At 37.1% G+C, this 13,105-nt stretch overlaps 2 protein-coding genes across 3 annotated transcripts in view; one reads left to right on the forward strand and one right to left on the reverse strand.

Annotated features, from left to right (window-relative positions):
• Positions 1 to 13,105, forward strand: part of LOC139946866 (transmembrane protein 39A-like) — a 79,914-nt gene that overhangs the window by 42,180 nt on the left and 24,629 nt on the right. The gene's annotated exons all lie outside the window — the stretch shown is intronic.
• LOC139946863 (tubby-related protein 4-like) overlaps positions 1 to 13,105 on the reverse strand; it is a 60,484-nt gene that overhangs the window by 20,429 nt on the left and 26,950 nt on the right. For both annotated transcript variants that reach the window (XR_011787288.1, XM_071944608.1), the window contains exons 5-6: positions 7,765 to 7,926; positions 6,452 to 6,635 (exon numbers count right to left, since the gene is read on the reverse strand). Coding sequence is in view for 1 of the 2 variants with exons in the window: in XM_071944608.1 (XP_071800709.1) it covers positions 6,452 to 6,635; positions 7,765 to 7,926 (346 nt within the window). In the remaining variant the exon portion in view is untranslated. The remainder of the gene's footprint in view (positions 1 to 6,451; positions 6,636 to 7,764; positions 7,927 to 13,105) is intronic.

The following is a 13,105-nucleotide window of genomic DNA, read 5'->3' on the forward strand; positions in this document are numbered from 1 at the left end:
CAAAGGTATTTCTACGCATAAAGACTACAACACTGTCAGTGAAGGGCCTTTTATTCCTATGACGTCATTTGCTGTTAGTGTTAAGAAATAAGCAGGGAACCAGTCACAAATAAGTCCAATTTGTATGCCACTTCGGCAGGTAACCTGTTTCTAAGCAAAGTTTACCTGCTCTTTTTAGTGTTTAAGAAATGCTAAAAGGCCTGATCCTTTACGGAGGCAAGGAAGGGCGATTGCCTCCATGCCCCCTGGTCATTGCCTTGGTGCCCATGAGATGCTCCAGTAGATATTTACAATTTCCTCATAGGGTGCTCTTTACCAAGGAGAAAATGCCTTGGTGCCCTTGCCCTTTAAAAAGCCCGAAGCGTATACGCCTATTATTCCACTGCTCACAGCGACAATATTGGGACGATCATCTTAACAGACAAATAAACAAACAATATGGACTAGCATTGGGAACATTTCGTGCTTACCACTGAAAAAAGCTTTTGGTTACAACCGAACTCAAGTGGGTTGCCCTGAAGACATTTGTGGTGCCAAGGCACACATTAAGGTGCAACCGATAGGGAGGTGTATCCGTTCTGTATTGGTTGTGACTTTCTAATTTTCCGATAGCAACCAGAAAGACTTTGTACTTTAATTGACATGTCATATTTTAGAGGTGCTACTTAGCATCAGTTTATTAGAATAGTTGCAATTGAATACTGCACAATATGTACAGTATGTGTCAAAACATTCATTGTTTTGCTAATGTAAGCTGGGATTTATTAGTCATGTACTTTTTTTAAGGAAGGAAAAGCCAAAGAGGAAGAATAATAAATTATTTTGTTATCTTCTTTCATAACCAGACAGATTGCTTTTGGAAGCTCCAATGGATGCAAATGTTTTTGAGAAAAAAAGTACAATAAGCCTTGGATTTCTATGAAAGTTTTCCCAAATTTCAAATTGAATCAAAGAACAGCTACGACAGTAATGACAAAGTGAAGTCAATAAACTGAAGACCTTGCTGTGTGCACTTTTTTAAGTTAAAACCACAAACCCAAAGAAAACAACTTTTTTAGCAAAACAACAAAAACTTCCACAGACCATCTCTTTGTGATTCATGATGATACTCATTGTACTCCAAAGGACTATTTGATCCAAAGGCAAACATCATGCCCTTCGAGCATTGAATCTCTAATACAACAGAAGACAACAACTTTACATCCTGCCAAGAAAAACTGTCTCCTTCTACAACAACATCAACGATGAAACAGCAAAACTCTGCTTATAACCAGTCTGGAGAATAAACCTGACAATTTATCTGAAAGCCTGGGGAGTCCAGCTAATTATGTGTCTTGTTGGAGGGTATTATTTCTCTTATTTGTTAGTTCGCGTGGCCAGCTCTTATCTGATAGCTTGATGTTGAAAGACGTCAAGACGCTAAATAAACAAAATACTATAAATAAAACAAGAGATTCTGGCATGAGGGATTGATCTATGGTGTGACGTACATGTGACCATAAGCTGTTTGGTAGTTAAGAGTAAAGGAGTTAGAGTGGTAGGGGGTAAAGAGAAGATGCATGCATGGAGGACAGGGCTCAATTTTATGAGCTGCTTATGCACAAAAAATAGCTAAGCACACAACATTTCTGCTTACCCGAATAGGGTTACCAGCCCACCATCTCACATGTATCATCTGTGAATGGTTCCCTGCTTGTGTTTGCTTAGCAGAAATATGTTAAAGGCAGTGGACACTATTGGTAATTGTCAAAGACTAGCCTTTACAGTTGGTGTTTCTCAACATATACATAAAATAACAAATCTGTGAAAATTTGAGCTCAATCAGTCATCGAACTTGCGAGATAAGAATGAAAGAAAAAACACCCTTGTCACACGAAGTTGTGTGCGTTTAGATGGTTGATTTTGAGACCTCAAGTTCTAAACTTGAGGTCTTGAAATCAAATTCGTGGAAAATTACTTCTTTCTCAAAAACTATGGCACTTCAGAGGGAGCCGTTTCTCACAATGTTTTATACCATCAACCTCTCCCCATTACTCGTCACCAAAAAAGGTTTTATGCTAATAATTATTTTGAGTAATTACCAATAGTGTCCACTGCCTTTAAGTCATATTTTCTGCTGAATCAGCTCTATGAAATAGGGCCCTGGTATGGACAAGGGATCTCCCGTCTAAAATGTATTTTCACCGGAATACAAAGACAGAGAAAGCTAACAAGCAAGATGGTGTGAAAGGCATGGTAGCAGACTGTGGTCCGTACCTTACACATACCTGCTCTATGAGGAAACAAACAAGATATAACAGGTTGCGAATGGAGGGAGAAATTAAGGGCCTGGTTGAAAAAAAACGAACGCCAAAACAACAACATAATAGTAAAATACCTTGTGTATTAATTTGTGTTTGCCTGTTGTAATGAAGACTAAATGGAAATGGCTCAAGGTGTGGTTTAATGGATGTAAGATCAGTCAGCCATTTTAAATGCTATGGCTTTTCTTCCGGTCGAACATCAAGTACATAATGAACAAGGATGAGACAGGATTGGTCTAAATCAAAGGACATGTACACAAATACCACATAATATTACATGTACGACAAAAAAGATTTAATCAGAAGTTGGCCACAAGCCTCAAATCTTGAGAAATGGTTCTGTATTAAAAAACATCATCGGTGAGGGACTATCAGTCACTCGTTTGACGTACATGCTTTTCTGCATTATGTATATGGTTACATGTTAGTCACCCACAGACATCAACAATACAAAATATTTTAAAAACTACATACATGTAGAACATGAAGAGATACAAGGTTTGCATTGAATAAGCGACAGTACATAAATTGTACCATTGGCAAAACTGCTGCTCCACACGGGAGTGTGCTTCATTGAATCAACTTAGCACCTACTTATTTGCTTACTCCCTTTTTCTCTCTCACACAGGGGTCGAAATTGCCACTAGCCCGCTAGCCCGGGACTACCAGATTTACAGCCGAGCTACTCATTTTTCCAGTTTGATAGCCCGACGGGCTAGTGGAAAAATAATGCAAAAATCATCATCACAAACAATAAAGAACTATGTTATTGGTGTATTGTAAAGTTTGAGCCATGACGCGAGACATAATGTGTCTTTCGGGCTACCAAAATCTAATCAGGGCTACTAAAAATTATTGGTCACTAGCCCTGCTGACTACCATGGAAATACACTTAATTTCGACCCCTGCTTACATAAAGTCATATAAATTAATTTGCCAAAGACAACTTTCCAATACTTTCCTTTAACACTAAAGCATGACAGCACTTCAGAGAAGAAAAAACACCTACGTGTAATCACATAAAACTGTGTTGAACCACATGTACAAGCCTTTGATGGTGTCAGAATTACAATGACATTTTAAAGAATCTGTCGACAGCCCACACTTGAATGGTGTAACTTGTCTTTAAACCTAGAACACGCGTCTGGAATTTAATCTTTCTGGCAATCCATTGCACGCCAATACTTTGAACAAATTTGGTCGCATGCATATAAAATTTTGATACTTTATATAACGCATTTGCATAATACAAGGGCAAAGACTTCTTTCCTTCCAAGGCAGTCTATCCATTAGAAAAAGGTAGGCAAATATTAATATCTAAAAGAGCACTACGGGGGACAAAAGCAAATAAAATAGAGGAAATTTCCAGCACTGCTTTTGTGAAACTCAAGACCCACTCAGAAAAGCATTTTCCCCCCGAGTTAATTAAAAGGTGCTGATACAATAAACACACAATAGAGTAATAGAGAGCAACACAAGATCAAATTCTTAACGACAACATTTAAACATAATGATCTTATATCAATTACATAATTTATATCATCCACACATGAAATCATAAATTAATATCTGCAAAAAGTTATAGGTTTAAAGTAAGATACCCCTTTCCTCAAACTGAGCTACATGTAGTAGAAATTACTGGAAAGGTTGTTCAGTCTTGACTGCTGCTACATTGTCCTAATTTGATTGAATCCAAACTCTTTATTCATCAGAAAGGTACATATGTGTAGTTCCAAATACCAAACTAAATTTTCTACTTGACCTAGCTGGTAATGAACTGTTTCATTTTTCCCTTGCCTACTTTTGTGCAGAAGAGATTCCTTGAGTTTAGTAAACTATGCGTTTGATACTGTTTGGCATTGGAAACTAGCAAGGCTCTTGGCAAGTTCACTTTGTATTAAGGACTGATCGCTGACATGATAAATTCATCCTTTTAAAATAAAGACAACGTAAGCAAAGACACATTCAAAGAATAGTGGGACATTTACTGCTGATTAATTTATGCATTATGTGAAGTTGATAGAAGTTGTAGTAAAACGCCTGATGCTTTTTCGTTTATTTTTAAAAGTTTTTTAAAGATTTAAAAAAATTGATGAGAGACTCGGCTAATAGTCAGCTGTTGAACAGAAAAAGTGAAAACCATTTCATGTCGATAAAAACATCTGTACCAGGCCTCTTCAACTACTTTCTGGTAACGAAGGTTTATTTTTGGTGGTTCAATTAATGAACATGCAGTTTATGCTAATTGAAGGTGCCACAGTAGTATTGGTAGACTTTGTTAACCAAGTTTAATACCCATCTTACATACTGCACACATTCCCATTCTATGATGATGACCCATGTAATGGTCTGTATTATCCAGTAACAAAATTGCTTTTTTCATGCATAAATAAAATAACAGCTGGTATTCCATTTCAGATTCAACAAACATTTGGATTTAATGTTTAAACATGTCAATTACTGAAAATATTTAGCAGAATCAATTTTTAGGTGACTGCTGCCATTTTTATCTTCAGCTTTCTAACTTTAAATGAACGTTCTCATAATAAATGTTAAAATATGCGATAATGAACAATAGCTTTAACAAATGCATTATCAGCAAACACTAGCCTTGACAGCCATTCCTTACTTTCAACAGAATTTTCTTGGCGCCTAACAACCCTGAACTACACAAGACCTACTACAATATCTGTTTGAAGGCAAGCAATTTGAGTCCTTTATCACTACAGCGTTGAAGACCCTGAATCCTTAAAGGGGAACTGTTGAATTGCATTTTCAGAATTTTGTTACATTTTTAAAAACTTGACCTGAGGAAATTTCAACAAATGGCTCTAAAATACAATAAACATGGAATCACTGGAACATTAAGACATTGTCAGATGACTATTTGTTGTATTTGACAGTTGATCATTCACTAAATGCCACTTTGCATTCAGCTATCATCAGCATGTACATGTACTAGTTCATGTACATGTAATTGTGTATAGTATGAAGAAAGTCTTAGACTGTGAGAATCTTGCTTAGCAAGGTTTTGTATTTTGGTTAGAGGGCGTGACAACCAGCCAATTGGTATAAAAATGCAAGGAGATTTAACAGCTGGTATTTGGTAAACCCACTAAGCAAAAAGATATCTGCCCTTTAAAGACCACTTAGGGCACTCATTCTGAGGGCGTTGCTTCCAGCAGTAAGAAGCAGCTGGTATAAAAGAATCGTAGGTGTTAATTTGTCCTCGGCGTCTCAAGTGAAACAGCTTGATTGAAAACACCGACTTCTCAAAATGAAATGTCAAATGTTTCCCCATTTTCCTCTTCTTGTACACTTGAACCTTCAAGAGCAACCGTTCCGCCAAAAAAGAAGTTCAACTACCCTTTAATAGAGTACTTGATTCTGTTCTCGAATGATTCTAATCATGTTAGCAAGCTTTTCTGCCTCCAAGAACTAGCAATTGCATCAGGGGTGTAAGACCGAATGCATTACGCATGGGTGTTTGTTTTTTAAGGAAAAGGGTATACATACGTGTATAATGAATGTAGATGTGCAGTACATCCTTACTAGACACTTGAAAGGCAAACGGTACAAGGAGAGAATATGAGCTAGATTTAATCGCCTTTCAGCTGGACTATGTTTAGATTGTATCTTTACTAGAGGTCTCTGATTCAGTCAGAAATGGCAAAGTGAGGAGGATTTGCCCAGAAAATTTTGTCAGTGAGAAATCTTTGATGCGGTTCCGGGGAGAGGAAGGATGTGGGGATGGGATGAAAATCTAAGCTTCGGAACTCATGGAAGATGTACACTGACTTATACGTGTAAGACCACTGGGTAGCCATTTTGTTCTTGAGCTCAATGCCGCCAGAATGGGGCTCCAGTGTAAAACTAGTCTAGTGCTTCAAACAAACATTACAGCCTCTCCCTAAAAAACCTTCAGAGGAACATCTTCACACAGAGGGAGAGGAAAATACATATTTTAAAAACTGACCTACAGGAAAATAAAAAAATTCAATACCCGAAAATGAATGTTTACCACCTAAAGGAAATGGGACTAGGAAAGATGTAGGAGTAAAGTGGAATAAGATCATCAAGAAAAAATACAAAGGGGCTGAGTGTCGGCAGTGGAAGGACGGGGAACACTTGCTTAACCAATGTCCTACCTTTCCGTTTCTTTTTATCTGGCTTGTCATCAGATTCGTTGTCGCTCACGTTAATCATTCGGAACTTCTCCGAGGACCAAAGGAGTGCCCTGATTGGTCGGTCCTCAGCCAATGTGCAGTGAGTCACGAGGGCACCGTGGATATCCATGACCAGAATTTGACCATCAGATGTGCCAAGTAGAACCTTACAGATGTAATGAAAAATCATTTATTCATTGGTTTTTGATTAGATTTATTTCTGCCTGAATGATCTGTTCTTAAAAACAAAACAGCTAGCCAAGAAAATCAATATAAAAGAGGTTTGTTTTCAAAATAGATGTTTACATCCAGAATAAAGAATAATATTTTGTTTTACCTACACCAATGTGTGGTATAGCGTACTGTATATTTGGTGCTTTCCCCAAGTCCTACAGAAATATAAATTGGTATGAATACTACTCGAGTGGGATTCACAACCCTTGCATTCTAGAGCAAATATCTTAACCACCAGACCAAGGGGTGTGAATGGAGGCCAGTTTGAATTCTGTTATTAATAGATAGGATTTGAGGCATTGCATGGTGGGTATCAATATATATTTGGTTTGCGGTAACACCATGTGTGTATCTACTTGCCAGGTAGAGTTTGTTCTTGGAGAACTGTCTTGCTTTTTTCTACAACCGAACCCCTGAACATCTACTCTGCGGTAGTAGAATAAAGGAAGACGCTTCTCTAAGAACAAACTCTACCTGGCAAGTAGATACACACATGGTGTTACCGCAAACCAAACTTAATATATGTTATAATTGCATGGCGATAAAGAATATCAGTTTTGGTTTTATCACCAGAGCCCAATTTCATAGAGCTGCTTAAGCACAAAAGTAGCTAAGCACAACAAAATTATGCCTACCAGAATAAGGTTACCGGCCAAAATACCATGCCACATGTACAATCTTTGACTGGTATCCTGCTTATTTTGGCTAAGCATAAAATGTTTAAGCAATATTTTTTGCTGAAGCGGCTCTAAGAAATTGTGCCCCGATGTTCACTCACTGATGTGATTTATATGTCTTTCTTTCTTGCTGAACTTAAGTACTACATTCACAAACTGAACCCATTAATAAGGAGCTGCTACAAATAGTGTGTACGTATAGAAACAGTGTTCTCATCAACAATATAAACTTGGCTCCTCAATTAGTTGTCAATTTCTTTATTGAGGTCTTTTCTGTTAAGAAATATGATATAGGATTCCACCCGAATTGAGTACAACATGTGTAGATGTGACGAAAAACTAACAACCTTCTTCAGTTAAGTCTGGTATTAAACAATCACATACTTGTTTGTCATCTGGTGCCCAGGCTCCACACAGCAGTTTAGCATCAAGGTTGAGCATTGACGACCAGTAGCGCTGACCAGTGACCGACCCTACCAGAACAAAGCCATCTTTGTAACAAATCAACGCCATCCGACCATCATGACTCCAAGCAAAGTCGCTGACCTACAACGTAAATACAATGTTGTCAGAAAAATTATTGATTACAAAAGTGTATTTTTAGTTTATTACCTTGGCCTGGAGCGTTTCAGTGAAGATACAGGATGCATTGATAAAAGGAAAAAAACAACCTTTATCAAATGTCAACAAGTTTTCTAAGAGCAACAAGCACTGTTTGATTAAAGTTAAGCAAAGATCTTTAGGCTATTTGAGTCAAAAACACTCTTAATGCACAGGAAAACAATTGTATCAAATTTAATGTACTCCACACAAAATGGTCATTAGTTTTGGATGTGCTTTAACACTTTCAATCTTGAATCTAATGTTCAATTCAAATATGAATTGGTCGTTTTGAGAGATTTATTAAAATAAAAGTGAAGCAGTTTCTAGAAACACTATTTCCAACTATTGTATTTTGAAAGTGAGTTTTTCATGCTCTTGAACCATGGACAAAGGAAATTTTAAAAAAACCTATTGTAAGACAAAACTGCAAAAAATGTAAATGGCAGAGTCTTTCTCGAAGGCTTGTGTATTTTTTTGGTTCATACAAATATATGTGAACCATACTTTTTAAGAGCAAACAAGGATATCTGAGTACATGTACATACACTGAAGTCAACTTAAAAATAATTTAAAGTCACTAACTCACAATCTTATTTTTGAAATCAGAATTCTTTCTAATTGACATTGACATTCAGCTTGTCCCAGCCCTATGTAAAATGTTTAATGCCAAATGTTATTTTCAAAGATGTGAACTCCTGAGGTTACCCGAGGACCCAGGCCCTTAATTGAGTTAACCTACATGGTTCTGTTGAATAGTTCCCACCTCGGTCAAGATCACTTAAACAGCAAAAAAGACTAGCCAGCGGCAAGACTCAAAACCTCATACTTTGACACAAATAAAAACCTTGGATCAAGTGGCAGGCCAAGGTTTAACAGTTATGAGGCCTTTACAACCTTTCATGCTTCATTAAATTTTATACTGTATTACATTTCATTTGTACATCACTACCTATGATGGGGACACAGTGATTTTACAATGAGTTAGGCCACGTCTGCATTAGTGGCTTCAGCTATGGCTACCGCTTAATTTTCACAACATCATATATCAAAGTATAGGACGTCCTTAGCAACACCCTAACGGATAGTCAAAGCTGAAGCTGGACTCCGATACAGGCAGCCTTAGTCATGTTTTTCCCTGAATGTAAAGAGTTTGAAGGATATAGTACTCAGGATTTCATGATTGAACACAATGGAGTCAATTGCATCCATACCCCTGGTACGGGGCATGCCTTGGTGCCCCTTGAAATGGTCCAGAAGAAATTCATTTTCCCCCTAAAAAGTACCCTCACTAGCTAAAAAGTATCTTGGCCTTACAAAAACAAAGTAGCAGGCCTGAGAACTCATTACAGTAAGCAGACAGTTTGGCATGTTTTCTTGGGCAACCGTGATCTTGTGAAATAAATGAAAAGTCAGAATCCAGTTCTTTCTTTTAATGAGACTGTTTGTTATTTTCACTGAAGTTCATTAATATTACTAAATTTGAAGCAAATATCTGTTTTGTCCACATCCTTCAGGAAGACACAGCACTGGTGACACTCCTTGACCACATGTCTCATATCAACCAATGAACACCCTACTTGATCAAATGTTGGTGAGATTCCTAACCACCCAGCATGAGATAACTGCAATGCAACGCAGCACTGCATTTTATCCTGGGTTCTAATAAATAATCGATGAAATGAAAAACCTTCAGTGTGCAAGCCTGAATTAATTCATTTCATCAAAGTCTGCATTCACAGCCTTGAACCTTTCTTTACCAAATCAAATTTTGTAGTATCTAAGTTGGAAACGACAAGCCTTGTACCTAGTTTACCCTTCGTTGAACGAAATCTTATATGGCCTAGTGGAAACCTGACTGAGCACTAACATTTTTAGCCTTCCAAACAACTGAGTTAGTTTAAAGATACACTGAGCAAGACACATCATTATTTATTCTCAAAGAATTTAAATTTTGTTCAAATGAGAGGCTCAGAAAGTCTGCATTTTATTTTTGAATCCATCTTTAGGAACTTGAAGATGGGTTCAATCATGGAGGTAGGAATGGTTCAATCAAAGAGTTATATATAAGAACTAGAAGGCGCACGAGTGATGCTTCGTGCACATACACCACGGGACCGCAAGATGACAAGCGCTGAATATGAAATACATGTTTGAGTTTTTTTTTTTGAACGCTCACGCGATGCTGTTTGTTCAACTTACAAAATGGCCGCATAAACACACGCTGTGAGATGCCAGTTTTGTCAACTTAGAAAATGGCCGCCTGCGCGCATGCCGGAGCGCGTATATAGGCCAGTGTGCCCTCTAGTTCTTATATATAACTCTATGGGTTCAATAGACCACTTGCAAGGCTGCAATCAACAAGGTCTAACATTCAAAGATAAAATGCAAGCACCAAGTACGATATTCAGCAAATGAGAAGTTTTCCTTTGTTGGGGCACTGTTTGAGCTTGTGACATCATACTCAAGAGGTTTAGGCTGTATCCAAATTGGTGGCTACAGCTTTGGCCAAGACTGTTGCTAGCCATAGCCGTAGGTGTAGCCATTAATTTGGCCAAAGCCCTTTTGACTTATTCAAGAGAGATGTTCATCCTCTCTCCTTAATAAATATGGTCATCAAGTCCATTAAGACTCATTAATACAATTAAACAATCATCATACACAATTGAAATGAAATTTAAACAGGTGTTTATGGTCTAGATGTTGGAATAGAAGTCAAGCATTTACTAGGGATGGGGACCCATTTAAAGACATTTGGCTCAGATTTAAATCAACTTGCCTTCAGAATCCTACCTCAGACCAGAGCCTCACATGTGAATATGGTTTTCAGTCCCTACCTGATAATGTCAGTTTTGCCCTTTGCTTTGGTTTTGTTTCTCATACATTTAAAACTCTTTTTTATCCCTTATGGTTGTCGTTCCCATTTGGTTCTGTTTTCCTCCTGCATGCTCCACCCTCAGCCGCCCTCTTATTGTGTTTTTGTTTTGCTTTTGTTTCTTTTTCAAATAATTTATTTAAGTTAATTTAACTTAACCTTATTTATTCTTTTATTGTAATCTGTATTTATTTTCCTTATTTCTTGCTTTTTCATAATTATTTTTGTTCCGTTAACGTTCTGTCTTGTGCTATTGTAACTTGTTTGTTGTTCCTTGTATTGGTCGAGTAAATAATAATAATAATAACATGTCTGCATTGTCTTCTCTATGTGTACAATGTATTCAAGCCTACAGAACTAGTTGCTTTTATGTATTCCCTAGTCTCATGACTAAAATGTTATAAAATATAAAAGTCACTATTGATAACCAGAAAGATTGGAGGTTGAACGCTTAGCTCTTTTAGATGACAGTTGAATGATCACAAGTCATTACTCTGTCTTTACTGTTGAAGAGCCTTTATGGAATGAGTCATTAATTTATGAGCTGGTTAGTCTAAAAGCTGACATAGTCACGCAGAACTTTACATTATTGATCGCATGCTATGATGTATGAACGTCTCAACATTCCCAGTAGCAGCCATTAGCCTACATTTAGAGGGCATTTTTTATTCAAATATTCAACTGTACTGTTATTTGAATACAATGATACCAATGAGCAACACAATACTGTTTTTAAAGAGTATATTTCTGTCAGTCCCAGCAGTGTTATAAAAGCTTATGAATTAAGTTACCCGATACCTGCCATAATCTTTCTGAGAGACTTTGAATCAATTTTACAAACGATGCCAGCAAAGCATGGTTTTTTATTCCTGTTTTATTATACCCAAGCACTTTTTTTACTACTTTTTCATATGACATAAAAACTGTAGAAATGAATTGAATTTCCTTCCTTTAAAAACACATTGTTATATTTCCTATTATCCCTCTAAAATGTTGAAAAGGAAAATAAATATGTGTATAAATTCGCCAAACCACCCAAATCATGAAAAGGGAATGCCAAATCAATTTTATTATCTTTGGGATGTAACAAAAATGTTGTTGCACTTTCATTATTCAAAAAGCTCCCCTATTGAACCAGGATCTTGGCAAAGTAGTAAAGAAAACAATGCTTTATTCAGTTCAGTGTACTGTATCATGTCATTGCAAGGGCCTACTCCTATTTCCCCATAGTAATTGGGGGATTTGCATACATTCAGAGGTAAAAAAGAAATCTGTTATCAATGCAAAGGCTCTAAAGTACAGCAGCAGTGATAGCAACTGATACGGCTACCTTGCTTTAATCCCACACATGTTTTTAAATTAACCACTGAGAACACTTTTGACGCGTAGACTCAGCAACTGCAAAGGTGTGATAATTTGAAAAACTGAAGACGCAAAAACTGAACCTGGTGACGTGGTGAAATTTATTAAAACATTCTCATAAAACCACAGATACTAAATTATCAATGCAGAGTTCTTTCAAGTGTTGTGTTGAGCAAAATAGTATCAAATGAAATGTTTGTTTATGGAATATGTATATTGCATAAGTAATCTAGCACAGAACAGGTACCCATTTTGAAATACAAAACCCTGCAATTTTGGGTCAAACAGCGTTCAAGCAGAAATTTAGTTTTAATCGAATACAGTAACTTTTTGTATGTAACTATAAGCAAAAGGTAGTCCAGACTCCACTCAACAATAAACACAAGGGTGACATTGTGGCTGGTGGCCTCTACTGATCATCAGCAGACACTGCAATGTACTTCAAACGTTTAATATGAAAATGGACATTGATAATGACGAGAACTTAAGAACCAAAATTGTAACTTCAGAAGTAACAACAGACACGGTACAATCTATCCTGTCATTCACAGACACTCTCTTAAATTTCCGTAGACGCCCTCCTCCCCAAAATAATTGGCTGATTTGATCTAAATTACATAATTTATGCGTTGAGCAGTCCGGGAGGCATGTCTAGATCAATATGCAGAGATGTTTCATGGTTCTATAGGGAAATCATTGGATTTTCTCATCTACATGGGACATTGGACTCAATCACACAGAAGCTCAATATTTCTCTACTAATTCTCATTTGAACATTCTGGCAAACAACAAATGCAAATTGCCTGATGAATGTTTCAGGCTTTTGGGGGGTGGAACATTGTTATTCCCTTTTGAAGGTTCTATATGAGCGCGATATAAAGGGTCCTT

This window comes from Asterias amurensis, chromosome 14 (assembly GCF_032118995.1).
Source record: "Asterias amurensis chromosome 14, ASM3211899v1".
Taxonomy (NCBI): domain Eukaryota; kingdom Metazoa; phylum Echinodermata; class Asteroidea; order Forcipulatida; family Asteriidae; genus Asterias; species Asterias amurensis.